Source organism: Phaseolus vulgaris, chromosome 5 (assembly GCF_000499845.2).
Source record: "Phaseolus vulgaris cultivar G19833 chromosome 5, P. vulgaris v2.0, whole genome shotgun sequence".
Lineage (NCBI taxonomy): Eukaryota > Viridiplantae > Streptophyta > Magnoliopsida > Fabales > Fabaceae > Phaseolus > Phaseolus vulgaris.
Window position 1 is genome coordinate 7,047,050 of NC_023755.2, and position 14,568 is coordinate 7,061,617.

At 30.4% G+C, this 14,568-nt stretch overlaps 1 protein-coding gene across 1 annotated transcript; it reads left to right on the top strand.

Moving 5' to 3' along the window:
- Positions 1–2,936: 2,936 nt before the first annotated feature.
- LOC137835019 (probable glutathione S-transferase) lies at positions 2,937–4,278 on the top strand. Its single transcript, XM_068643310.1, has 2 exons — positions 2,937–3,327; positions 3,663–4,278. The coding sequence occupies exons 1-2, from the start codon at positions 3,007–3,009 to the stop codon at positions 4,008–4,010; spliced, it is 669 nt and encodes a 222-aa protein (XP_068499411.1). The 5' UTR covers positions 2,937–3,006; the 3' UTR covers positions 4,011–4,278.
- Positions 4,279–14,568: the final 10,290 nt, after the last annotated feature.

The following is a 14,568-nucleotide window of genomic DNA, read 5'->3' on the forward strand; positions in this document are numbered from 1 at the left end:
AAGAAAGATAATGAAGAATAAAGAGAAATGAGTAAAAAGTTTGCGAGTAATTTAATTAAAATGATAGAATAAAAAAACTTATGATATATTTACAAAATTGATCAAAAGGCCTTTATGTTAGAAAAGGTAAATATTTGGTTTTTACAATAGGTATTTGCATATTTTGTTTTAGTACAATAAGAGAAAAAAAAGTCTTAGTAATTAATTATCCTTTTGGTCCCTATATTAAGGGTCAATAGTCAATTTTGTCTAGTAATTTTTTAAAAAAATCAATTTCGTCATAAGTTTTTTTTTTTAAAAAAAATATGTAATTTGATTTTTTTGTTAAATTTGCATAAACGACATTAGATGATGATGTGAAAAATAAAGTGACATATTTATGAACAGTGGACCCATATGTAAGCTGAGTCGCATTTGGAATCATCTTTCTTTTCCAAATTCTTCAAATTGGATCCTAAAATCTTTACCCAGGTGTTGAAGATCCTAAATCTTCAAATTGATTGCTCCAAGTGTTGATTTCCGAAATTAGATAACGAACCATATCTAGATTTTGTTACGCAATTTTTAGTGTTCACGTGTTCTTTATGTGTACCTGATTCTAATTTCAATGAGAAGTAAAAGGTAAGCACAAGAGGCATGGACTCAAACTAACTCAGAAAATTAAGGTTCTTCTACAATACCCAAAATCTAATTTTCAATGTTCTGCAGTACCCCTCACTCAAAAACCCTAAAATTCTTTATATACCTAAAAAAATTCCTCAATTTTCCTTTTTGCCCCACTAACAATTAAATGTTAATCCCCAATTAAAACCATAATGGTGTAGTAGGGATGCATGTAAAAGGCGCAGCCGGTGCCGAGGAAGGTGAAGCCCTTCGTCGGATGAAAAGAGTAGAAGAGGGTTTGGTGAGGGTGAAGATGAGGTTCAATGGGGGAGAATGGATGGGAAAAGAGAAGGGTGTTGCATAACCAATTTGAAGATTTCTAGAACCAATTGTAGAACTAATCCACACCTATCTAAAGATTTAAAATCTAATTTGAAGGTTTCGGAAAAGAAAGATGAGGACTCAAATTAGACGTAGAGTTTATATGTTAGACGGAAACGATAAAATTGGATACATTGACTATTCGTTTTTAATGTAGGAACTAAAAAATAATTATACCTAAATTTTAATTTTTATAGAACTTTATTAATGTAATTAAACATGTGTTTGATCTTTATAATTGTCAGAGTATTACCCTTTGTTTTTTTCTTTATAAACTTAAAATCTCTAGTAACTTCTTCAAAATTAATTGCATAATAATGTTAATTTTTCTTTTAATAAATATACAACAGTTAATAGATCAAACATTTTCTTAATTACCTTAATAATTAATAGAATTAAAAAAAAATAATGTGATAAAATATTTTTTACCAAGATTATTCTTCTTTTTCTTCTTATTATATAAAAAACTAACATCTCAATATATAATTATTAAACCGAATCAACTATTTGTCCTAATAAAAAAAATATATAATTCAAGTTTATTTTGTTATGAGTTAGATACTCGCTTAAAAAATTACACCTTAAAAAACAATTTTTCATAATTATAAAAAATTACTATAGTAAACCTTTATTATTAGTAAAATATTTACTATTAATAAAAAAATATACATCAATGTCTTAAACTTGTACCTTTTAAAAATAAAATTACATAATTATAAAAAAATATTATATATAATATATAATATTTTACGCCACACTTCCAAGATATTTATTTAAGTTGATTGTCTTTTTAATCAAAGATTTACTTAAGCATTTGAAAATTAAAAATTTCGCGTAAAACTCAAGACACCAAAAACACAATTTACGAAATCTAAAATATTATTATACATATTTTATTTTTAAGATATGACAAATGGAAAAAAAAAAAAACTGTCTGTAAAACTTTTGAAGAACTCTTGAATTCAACTTTTTAAACATGATCTAAGCAATTACAACATCGGGTTCTCAATTTACTTTTGGTTACAATATGAAAAATAATGTTTCGGTTTTCATTCTATTTCTATTTGATGTATTATAAAAACTATGATCTAAGCAATTACAACATCATCGGATACAAGTCAAGTTGCTTTCGGTTACAGTTTGAAAATCAATGCTTTACTTTTCTTTCTATTTCTATTTAAAGTATTCAAAAGATTATGATCTAAGCGATTACATCATTGGGTCAACCTCAATTTTCTTTCTTTTTCTATTTAAATTATTCATATAACTTTGACTGTTTATCAATTGGGTTCTTTCTAAGTCCACGGCTTACGGGTTTGTGTTTTCGTTATGAAATATAAAATTTATTATTATTATTATTTTACAAAACGAAGAAAAATATATTTATTCTAATTAACCATAATTAACTGTAAATAATTTAAAATAATATTAAAAAACATCAAGAGTAGAACTTAAAAATAATTTAAAAATTAACAAATGCTAAGAAAAAGATAAAAACAAGACAAAAAAAAGGCATATCTTAATAATACCAAAAATAGGATTGATAAATAGTGGAAGAAACAGAATGGAAAACACGTGGTAGAAACTGGAAAGTGATGTGAAAAATTATAGTACCATGGAAGACGACTTGTTCTCAATCTTGTTGAGTGCAATTTGGCAGGGACTCTAGCCCTCGTTACATTTACACATGGAAGGTCCTGGAACCTTGAAACGAACATGCTTGTGCTGTGTAGAAGCTAAGATCGGAAAATAACGCTTGAGAATATTCCAGAATACACATTAACATTGGTAGCATCTCAATACTCCAGAACCTGCGACTAAAAAGAACATGTAATAATCTTATTTGCAGTTAAAAGCTAGAAGATTCTTTAATTATGCCAAGCTTACATTGACTATAATAGTCATATTTGAATAATTCAAAGTTCAAAACTAGCTATAAATATGAAGGTCTCACTCCTCTTTTGCAATGCAAATCACTTTCTTTTTTGAATCTTGTTTTATCATATCTGTTCTTGAAGTTGAATGAGTATGGCAGATGAGGTGGTTCTGCTAGATTTCTGGCCAAGTCCGTTTGGGATGAGGGTGAGGATCGCACTTGCTGAAAAGGGTATAAATTATGAGTACAAAGAAGAGGACTTGAAGAACAAGAGTCCTCTTCTCCTCCAAATGAACCCAGTTCACAAGAAAATTCCGGTTCTCATTCACAAGGGCAAGCCCATTTCTGAATCTCTCATTGTTGTTCAGTACATTGACGAGGTTTGGCATGACAGAACTCCCTTGTTACCTTCTGACCCTTACCAGAGAGCTCAGGCTAGATTCTGGGCTGACTTTGTTGACAAGAAGGTATCCTTTTTGTGCTTCAATGCTTTGATTCTTACTTGCAACCATGAAGCTTTTGTTATGATTATGGTATATAATGATGTATAGTTTGGTTGTATTGGAAAATGGGAGATGCATAATGTAAGGAAGATGATCCCCACTAGGATAGACATAGCTACTTTCTTCATATCTTTTTATCCTGTGATTTCCATAATTTATATTAAGTGGTTATGAAAGTTTTGTTCTTCTTTAGCAAGATGTAGGAAAAAGTATTAGATTAATAGTTGTGTAAGTTGATCCTTTTCTCATTATTACACTTTTATGATCTGATTGATTGTTAATTCTGAAATGTCAAATAGATGTATGATCTTGGAAGGAAGATTCTTTGGACATCAAAAGGAGAAGAAAACGAAGTTGCTAAGAAGGAGTTCATTGAAACCCTTAAAGTGTTGGAGGAACAACTGGGAGACAGGACTTATTTTGGAGGAGACAATCTTGGTTTCATGGATGTAGCACTTGTACCATTTTACACTTGGTTTGAAGCCTATGAGACTTTTGGCGGCCTCAACTTAGAGAGTGAGTGCCCTAAGTTTATTGCTTGGGCCAAGAGGTGCCTCCAGAAAGAGAGTGTTGCTAAGTCTCTTCCTGATCAACATAAGATCCATGAGATCGTTGTGGAGATGAGAAAGAAATCAGGCATTGAGTAGGTTCATTGAGTAGGTTTAGGTTTCAGCTTAATGATCATAGTAAAGTATTGACTTCCATTCCTCATTCTTAACCTTTCCATTGAATAAAATTTATGTAATAAAAGGCACTACTTGAATGTGCCAAAGTTCATGTCTTCTATAGTAGCTATTGGGAAACCTCGGATGTACCTTTCATGTGGTTGTTGTAATTTAGTATTTTATGTATTATCATATACTTGAGTCGGTGGATGACAGTGTTTGTTACATGAAGTGAAACAAATTTTTAACACGATTGTTATTGCTTTCTTTGTACAATAGGAACATGATTAAAAACAAGCTTGCGAGTTCACAACTTCATTAAGACTTTTGTAACATCATGTTTAGTCAACATTTTGGATATGGAGAAATGATATTTTAAATGTAAATTAAACTTCATGTAATAAGTTACAAGTACATTTTTTTCTATTTTTTTACCACATATGGATTCATCAGGACCATCAGAATTATGTAATAATGTCCCTAGCTTGTTGCTGGCATTTCATATTTCCATCTACCTATGATGTGTGTTTATATAATCACTATAGGATGGTAATAATTAAAAAAGACTTGTCTTTTTACCATATATTATATATTATATAGCTTGAACTCTGCAAAAGAATTAGCTTCCTTTTAATAAGTTATTCAAAGATAATTATATTAATTTATATATAATCATGTTATATATATAAAAAACAGGTATAAAAAGTATGGGACCAAACCAAATCTTTCAAACAAAAGCAAAACTCCTTAAGGATACAACCTATATAAACTTAAAGTCAAAGAGGGACATCTATTTTCTTCCAAAAAAAATGAGAGAAACTTAAATGTCAGGGTCTTATAGTAAACAAGACATTCAATCCACCTTCCTCTAAGAGACCAAGGATCTATTTGAATGTTAGAAAAAACTTAGCAAACTAATGAAGAGTCACACATCACCCAAATACATATGAAGTTGCGTTCAATTGAGATTTCAACCACAAGAATAACACCAACCAATTCATAAAAGAGATTTTTTAACATCGAGGCAAATTCACCTATGTGATCACCACGAATTCACCTATAAATTCCTCCACTAACAACATGACTTAAGCCTCTCTAATTTGATCTTTGTTTCTTGGTCTAGTTTGAATATCAAAAGTCTTCAAAATGGAAAAGTTAATAATATCATTTTTCATATTTTTTTATAGTATTACCTGTCATACAAATATAGCAATGCATTGTATGAAAAGCAGTGTGAAAAGTTACCCAATGTTGGAAGCAAGCAAAATTCCTCATCTTTAAGATCATCTGAACAATGTAGGAAACTAAAACTAACCAAGTCTCCTTGATAAGAGGATTTCCTGCCCTACAGAAGAATATTAAAATATTTCGACCAAACGAGAAATCAAACCTAGAAAGATATCTTGAATCCAAGATTGAAAGTTTACAAATTGGGCATTCAAAGCATCGTAGTTTCCTCTTGCTTGTTATATGAGCTGCATATAGAACAAAGAAAAATGCCTTTCAATTGCACTTATTTATCAGTTGGAATCTTATTATGAAGAATTTTCCATAAAAGTAGTTTTTTTTTTTAAGTTCTCATGTTAGACATTATTATGAAATTTGACATATCTTAGTTAGGTTGACACCTCAAGTAACAACAATTATCTGTCACCATATGGAAAAAAATATTATTAAAAGAAAAAGAGAGGAAATACAAGAAAATATGGGGGACTAGATCAAAACTCATATTAACAAAAACGGTATATATGTAATCTATACCTATTAATAAAGAACTCTAAGACAAGACTAATGGAAGCCTATTATACCGATGAAAATACTCTCTATGAATAAAACCTAAGTTACAAAGCTTACCAACACATGCATTCCCTTAACGAAAAATATGAAAAACCATAAACCTGATTTCCCCATAGTAGTTAAGACAAGTGTTCCACTTATTACAAAGCATTCAAGGAACATTAGTTCGAGTAGTAAATGCATCACAGATCAAGGCAGAATCACATCATAAACTAGTAAGATCCATCTTTTGAGCTTGTTCAATATCATGTGTGCAGAATAACTATGGTGAATTAGAGCATCGCAACAGCAGAATTTAAACCATGAGAAAACCAGATAACACCAAAGTGTAGCAGCAGCAATACAACATATAAAACCACACCATTCTCCCCCTATTTGTTTTCACAAATAGAATGAAAGAAGGGATAAAAACAGGATTAAGAAAAACCAGAATACCAGTATGTGTAGCAACACCATTGCAGCAACAAACCTGTGATACCATATCAAAATTGCAGCAAAATCTATGGTGTATCAGAGCTATGACAACAGCAGAATCAAAGTACCATAGACCCCAGAAATTTCAGCAAGGAGACCAAAGTTTCTCCCCCTATCTTTTCTTCATTCAAGTTGGTCAAATGATTGCTCAAGAGGTGGATTTGGTTGAAATATTCTTTCTTCTGTTAAGAGCAAACCTTCCAGACGTTCCAAAGATACATTCACAAATATTCATCAATCCCATGACCACCAATGTGGTTGCCATTCATAAAAAGCTTTGAATTTCAAGGAAAACAAAGAGTATATCTCTTTATGATCTAATTCATAGGCACAAAGAATGCATATTTGACTCATAATGGGTTATGAAAGAAAAGGAACAACTGTAATCATGCATAAGAAATCATAACATCTTTATTCAAATGTGCCAGAGGTATAACAATCGGTTGTTTCGTGCAAACAATCAATTGTTTTTCTGAGACAACAAAAAAATGTTATTTTTCAAAGCAAATCATCTTTCAAAGTGATGAGAAATGCATAATGAAATACATTCATATCTTTGCATTACCTCAACATATTTAGAAGTTCATTTGGTCTTATGAAGCCAAAAGCATAGGATGAACATATACAACTTACTTTACATAGGTCATGAATTTTGACTTGTCAAGAATTTGAGTAAGGTGTATGCTCTTGAACCATAAGCATCACTTTGATTATTCTTCATCATAGCACCCATACTTGAAAGGTCCTGCAACACATAATTGATGCATATACAAAGCAAGTATAGCAGCAAGATAACAAAACACACACAAACTGGTTTTCTGCATATACAACATTAGTAGAAAAACCAGAAAAATGAAGTGTTCAAGAGCTTTCAAGTGCAGAATAGCAAAAACATAATGCACATATTTAAAGCTAACTATACAACCAAATCAAGCATAAAATTCTCCCCCTATTTGATCTACAAATAGAAAATGAGAAGGGTTGTACAAAGCAGAAATCAGAATAATAACACAGTAGTTTAGCAGTACAAACAATTTTGACATTTCAAGAATAAAGCATGTCATAGAGCTTTCAAGAAAACAAGTGGATATAATCTTTTATTATCATACTCTGAGGCACACTCAATGTATATTTGTCTAAAAGCAAGATTTGAAAAAGAGGAATGGTTTAATCATGCATAAGCAAAATTGGCAGCATAATATAAAGGTGTTAGAGGAAAAACAATCGGTTGTTTTGAAAAAACAATTGGTTGTTTTGAAAAAACAATTGGTTGTTTTGAAAAAACAATTGGTTGTTTTACTGTGACAGCAAAAAGAACATTTTTCATAACCAAAAATTACCTTTTAAATTAATGAAATGCAGTATGCAATTTGTTCATACCTTTGCACAGAGAACCCCAATAGATTCACCCAAAAAGAAGACTTTGAGATGTTCATATGGTCAAAAGGCACACTTACATAAATTGAGAAAATAAAAAAACACATACCCTCTTTGAAGTTTTTTTTTTATCAACATTATGCGTGTGCCAAAGATGTCTCTTGACATTCAAAGAACCTTGCAAGACATATACAATTGAAAAGTGTAGGTACAAAGATTGTCTTTGCTCTTGATATTCTTCCCTTTAGCAGTCATTCTTCAAGCCCAAAAGTGATTCTTGGCTGCCAAGGATACCTACAAGAAAACATTAAGAAGCAAGATTTGGTCCCCTTATGAATTTGGGTCCAATGATGTTAGTAGAAGTCTTAGGAACCTCGGAAACCTTAGGAACCCATTTCAAAATACCTTTAGAAACAAAAAACATCTTAATATTGCAGAATCTAATTGAGTGGCCTCTCTTCATGCAATAAAAGCATGTAACAACTGGTTGTTTCGATTTTTCAATCAGTTGTTTTTCTGGCAGTTTTGAAAAAGACTTTGAAAACTCGGTTTTCTTGATCTGTGGATTAAAACCTAAACCTGCTTTTCCAAAAACACAATTTTGAGATCCCAAGACAGTCTCAAAGTTGGATTTACCCTTTGAAAGTCTATCCACAGTTTTCACAAGGTAGTGAACCTTCTTTTCAAGAGAATCACAATTTTCACAAACAAGAGAGTCACACTTGCAAGAAGAGTTCTTGTAAAGCATTTATAGATTTTCAAAATCAGTTTTTGAATTCTCCAACTCTTCTTCTAGAGCCTTGGCTCTGTTTTCAAGCCAGTTATTCAACCCTTTTAACTGGTTGTTAAAGATTACCAATCGGTTAGCTTCCTCATGTGTTTCTTTAAAAGCTTGAAGAAGTTGACTATAATTTTCAGCATTTAAATAATTACAAGAACTTACACTACTTGCATCATCTTCTTCCTTGGTCATCAAACACATATTGACTTCTTTTTTATTTTGCTTTATTTTCCTTCTTGCTTGACTTCTTCTCCTTGCTCTCTTTATTTCATTGGTTCCCTCATGAGTTACTTCAAGTGTATCCCGCATCTCCCTAACAAATCCACATTTTGAGACCCTGAAAAACTCATTAGAATTTAAGGCAGAGGTGATAATATTTTTTGCAATACAATCATATTGTGCTCTTTCACTTTCACTCTTAGTCCATTGGGACCAAGGTTTTTCAAACAAAACATCATCTTTTTCAAACATAGGAATAAAAGGACCATTTTCTATTGCATCCCAAACTCCTCTATCAAGTGATTCAACAAAGATTTTCATTCTAACCTTCCAAAACTAATAGTTCAAACCACAAAATAAAGGTGGCCTGTTTATTGAGGCACCCTCCCCAAAAGGTAATTTTTTAGCCATAAGAAAAATGTTTTTATGATCAAACTTGAATATCTTTCAAGAACCAAGCTCTTGATGCCAATTGTTAGAATATATGGCCTTAAACAAGAGGGGGGTGAATTGTTTATAAGAGATTTTCTCAAACTTTGAAGGTATAATGAAATTCAATGCTGAATTACAGAGAAAAGAATCAAGGAAACAAAGACCCAAAACTGTTTTAAGATGATATCAGAAAAACAATCGGTTGTTTATACTAGTTAGAACTCAAACAACTTAAAAACAGAATTTAAAGAGTTAAGGGTAAGAGATAAGAACACAAGCAATTTATACTGGTTCACTCTTACACCAAGAGCTACATCCAGTTCCCAGAAACCACTGGGTAAACCACTATGCAATCAAAACCAGATTACAAACACCACACACCAAAGTAGTGACCTGGAACCCCTCAAGAAACACACTACCTTTGACATACCACACCAAGAATGTTGATCTTGAACACCTCAAGAACACACAACACTCCTTGGCAACACAAATACAGAAATACAGTAATCAAGGAAGAAGGGAATAGAATACACCTGGGTATTACAAAGCTTAAAGTTCAGAATTACAACCCAATCCTATTCCACACACTTAAGAATGATCCAAAGCTCTTTCAAATCTTGGAAAAATTGTTTTGATAAACTCTTTCTCTTACACCAAGATTAGGAGCGTAAAACCACCTTTATATAGACCAACCAAGTGGTCAAAAATATTTAATAAAGGAGCCAAGGTAGTTAGAGTCATTTAAAGCATATTAAAACCACTTAACAGAATTCTGTTAAGGTTTTCAGAAAAACAATCGATTGTTTTGTCGAAACAATCGGTTGAATTGACTTGACAGCAAAGTCATCCTTTTCAAAAACTGCTAAGGTAAAACAACTTGTTGTTTCGAAATTTCAACCTGTTAACATGTTGTTTCGAAAAACAACCTGTTGAAATTTCAACAACATTTTAGAAAACTCATCTTTTCAAAAGGTTAAAGATTCAAATGAACTTGGATCATCTTAAGGAGTGAATTAACAAGTTTCAAACAACTAGACAACACACACACACACCCAGCAGCAAGGTCTTCAAGCTTTTCTCTTGGATTTGGAGACATCAAAGCATCTTGTTCAACAGTCTCCCCCTATTTAATGAAGACAAATCCCTGGTTTGTTTGTGTTGTTTTTTTTTTAACTTGATAGATCCTGCAAAACAGAATTTGTGCATATACAAAGCAAGTATACCAGTAGGATACCAAGGCACACAAAACCAGTTTTCTGCATAAGCCTTTAAGCAGAAAAACCAGTCAAATAACCATAAAAATTAGTGCCAAAATTAGACTTGTGTGCAGCAAAACTATGATGAATAAGAGCATCGTAGCAACAGAATTTAAACCATGATAAAACCAGATAACACCAGAGTGTAGCAGCAGCAATACAACACATAAAACCACACCAGTTCTGAAATATGTGGTGTATTTGCCAAAGGTAGTGTATGTTCTTGATGGGTTCAAGATCACCATTTTGGTGTGTTGTGTGTGTAATCAAGGTTTTTAATTGTTTAGTGAATTCTCAGTGGTTGTTGAGGATTGAATGTAGCTCTTGGTAAAGAGTGAACCTGTATAAAACTCTTTGTGTTAATTTCTCTATCCTTTCTCTCTTTTAATTTTTTTTTTTGCTTTGTTTTTAACACTGATGGTATAAACAACTGATTATTTCGCAAAAACAACCGGTTGATTTTCTACAATCACATTAAAAACATTTTTGAACTTGGCTAAACTGATTTCTAATTGATTGATTCCTCATTGTCTTTCAATCAACCTTTAACATTTGCGAAAATATTTTATAAACAATTCACTCCCACTCTTGTTTAAGGCCTACATTTCTAACCAAATAATCATTGTTGTCTTTGTGGAGCGTTTGAGGAGACGACAAGTCATCTTTTTGTTGGCCGCAGAGTGTCCCGACTTATTTGGAATCTTTGCTACGCTTGGTTAGGAGTGAGTTTGGTAGACCATCTTGATCCTACTTCGCATTTTACCCAGTTTAAGTTACTCGATGCGCCTACGTCGGTTAATCTAATCTTGGGAAGTATTTGGGTTGCACTAGTCAGTGTCATTTGGAGGCATAGAAACAATTGCATCTATAAAGGTGGAGTGCTCGACCATTCTGAAATTTTCTCCTCGGCTCAATTAAAGGTTTGGTCTTGGGTTTCCTCTAAAGTTCCTTCGGTATGTTTTTCCTTCTCTGATTGGTGCCTAGAACCCCTGGTATGTATTATTTGATTAAAAGCTTGTGGTTGTTTTAGGTTGGTTGGGTTGCTTTCTTTGTGTTGTTGAGGGGTGCTTGATATTGAGAGGGCTTTAAGAGGTAGGCGTTCAAGTTATTCTTAGTTTGAAGGCTTGGTTGGGGTTGTTTGTTTGGTAGGTAGTTGTAGGCATTTTGTTGGGTTGTGCTTTGGTAGGGAGAGAGGTTTGCCCTTCACTATGCTATGTTTTAGGGTTGGTCCACCCCTGAAGTGGATCATATTTATTTATTTTTTCTTGCTGATAAAAAAACTAATCCTAATTAATAATCGAGTATTCTTTACGAAATAGCCATTTCTGGCTAAGATACAAAAAATTTCTGAGTGGAGATCAACAGATAACACAGTTGCTCACTAGAGAGGATTATCGCTATAGACGTATACAAGCTTTGTGCACTTTCCTCTAGCTTTCTAATTAAACACGGATAATTTTCTTTATGAAAATTTTGATGGGCGTATAAATTTTAGCAATATTTCAGTACAATGCAACATGGTCCTTTTTTTTTCTTCTTAAATTGCTTTATATAAGCTTTAAAAAAGCATTCGTTGTAAATCCATTTTTGGCCATTGAACAACTTCAACTCTTTTGAATGTTCTTTCTGCAATTTGACGAGTTCGAAAGTGGATTGTGCATTAAATGCACTCCATGCAACATTAAATGTCATGTTACTCTTTAACATAACCACCTAATAGATGGGATGTGTTTATCCCTTCTTTGACATTGTGCCTTTGGTTGACTTTGTTTAAAGCATAAAGTTATATGAAGTAAATAGTCTTTCCATAATTTTCAATGCTAGCATCGCGACATATTTGAAGAAAAACAAATTTAAGTATTTATCCAAGAGATCCTTTGATATAACTTGTGTTTGCAAAATCTTCTTTAACATACGAAAGCAACCGTCATTCCCTATAACATAAAATAAACATATATGTTTTTGTCTAGTGCGAGCTTAGAATAAACATGTATGTTTTGTGTAGAATAAAATCTTTATCAGATATAATGATAAGACTCCACAATGTTGTATCGTTTGTCAGACGAAACAATTACATCTTATCTGATCAGTTGTTAAAATAAGGTTTCATCTTAAAAATAAAGCATAACAATGTCTACAATTATTTTCAACACTTAATCAAAATCATAAATGTTTATAAATTTTGTACAATAAGTATTTATAAATTTTATTTTTAGTACAATAAAAAAATAGTCTTAATATAATTTTTTTAATTTTGTTAGTTTAAAATTAACGTTATTAATGTTAATTTTATCTTTAATAACACATGAAAATTACTAAAGATCAAACACTTTGTCATTTACCTCAATCATTAACAGAGTATAAACAAAAATATATAATTAATTTTTTATAATAAAATTGTTTTTCTTTTTTTTCTTATTATATAAAAACTAAATATATAAATACTTATTCTAAACAAATAAATATAATTCAAGTTTAACTATTTATCCAAAAAAAATGTAATTCAAGTTTAGTTTGTTACGAGTTAGATACTCGCTTAAAAAATTAGACCTTAAGAAACAATTTTTCATAATTATAAAAATATACTCATAATAAACCTTTATTATTAGTAAAATATTTACTAATAATAAAAAAATATACATCAAAGTCTTAAAGTTGTACCTTATTAAAACTATTATTTACATAATTATAAAAGAAATACTATTTTTGTAAATATATATATATATATATATATATATATATATATATATATATATATATATTATGCCACACTACCAAGATATTTATTTAAGTAGATTGTCTTTTTTAATCAAAGATTTATTTAAGCATTTGAAAATTAAAAATGTCGCTTAAAACACAAGACACCAAAAACATAATTTACGAAATCTAAAATATTATTATACATATTTTATATTTCAGATATGACAAATAAAAACAAAAATAATGTTGGGTTTTCATTTTATTTGTATTTGATGTATTATAAAACTATGATCTAAGCCATTACAACATCATCGGATGCAACTCAAGTTGCTTTTGGTTACAGTTTAAAAATCAATGCTTTTCTTTTCTTTCTATTTCTACTTAAAGTTTTCAAAAGACTATGATCTAAGCGATTACATCATCGGGTCAACCTCAAGTTCCTTTCTTTTTCTTTTTAAATTATTCATATAACTTTGACTGTTTATTAATTGGGTTGTTTCTAACTCCACGAATTATTTTACAAAACGAAGAAAAATATATTTATTCTACTTAGCACTTTTACTTTTAATACTAAACTAACTATAATTAACTGTAAAGAATTAAATATAATATTAAAAACATCAAGATTAGAACTTAAAAATCATTTTAAAATTAATAATTACTTAAAAATAGATAAAAACAAGACAACTTAATAATACCAAATATATGAAAACTATTACTTAAAAACTAATTTTAGATAACAAAATAATTAGTTATTATTCAACTAAAATAAGAAGTATTTTATAAACTAAATTTTTTATTGATATTTAAAATAATTTTTATTATTGATAAAAAAAATTATAAAATAGTTTCTAAATCAGTATTAACTATTAGCTACTTACTACTTTATATTCCCAATTAGTCTCTATAAATATTTTATATATTACTTTAGAAACTAAAATAGTAAGTAGTTAAAAAAAATTTAGTAACTAATTTAGATACCAATTTAAAAACTATTTTATAGATTTTTATTAATAATAAAAATCATTTTTAAAAAAAAATTAGTCTTTAAAATAATATCTAATTTAATTGGTATAATAAATAAATATCTTTTATCTTTAAATTTATTGTTAGGAGAACACGTGGTAGAAAATAGAATGTGATGTGAAAAATTATAGCACCGTGGAAGAGGACTTGTTCTCGATCTTGTTTAGTGCAGTTTGGCAGGGACTCTGGCCCTCGTCACATTTAGATATGGAATGTCCTTTCAAATTAACATGCTTGTGCTGTGTAGAAGCTAAGATAAAAAAATAACACTTTAGAATATTCCAGAATACACATTAACAATGGTAGCATCTCAATACTCCAGAACCTGCGAACCAAAAACAACATGTAATAATCTTATTTGCAGTTAAGCTAGATGATTCTTTAATTATGCCAAACTTACATTGACTATAATAGTTATATTTGAATAATTCAAAGTTCAAAACTAGCTATAAATATGAAGGCCTCACTCTTCTTTTGC

Excerpts from the sequence above, each read along its gene's own strand:
- LOC137835019 (XM_068643310.1), top strand. The coding sequence starts at position 3,007 with ATGAGTATGGCAGATGAGGTGGTTCTGCTAGATTTCTGGCCAAGTCCG. Across the intron at positions 3,328-3,662 it reads CTGACTTTGTTGACAAGAAG|ATGTATGATCTTGGAAGGAA; the intron begins GTATCCTTTTTG and ends AATGTCAAATAG.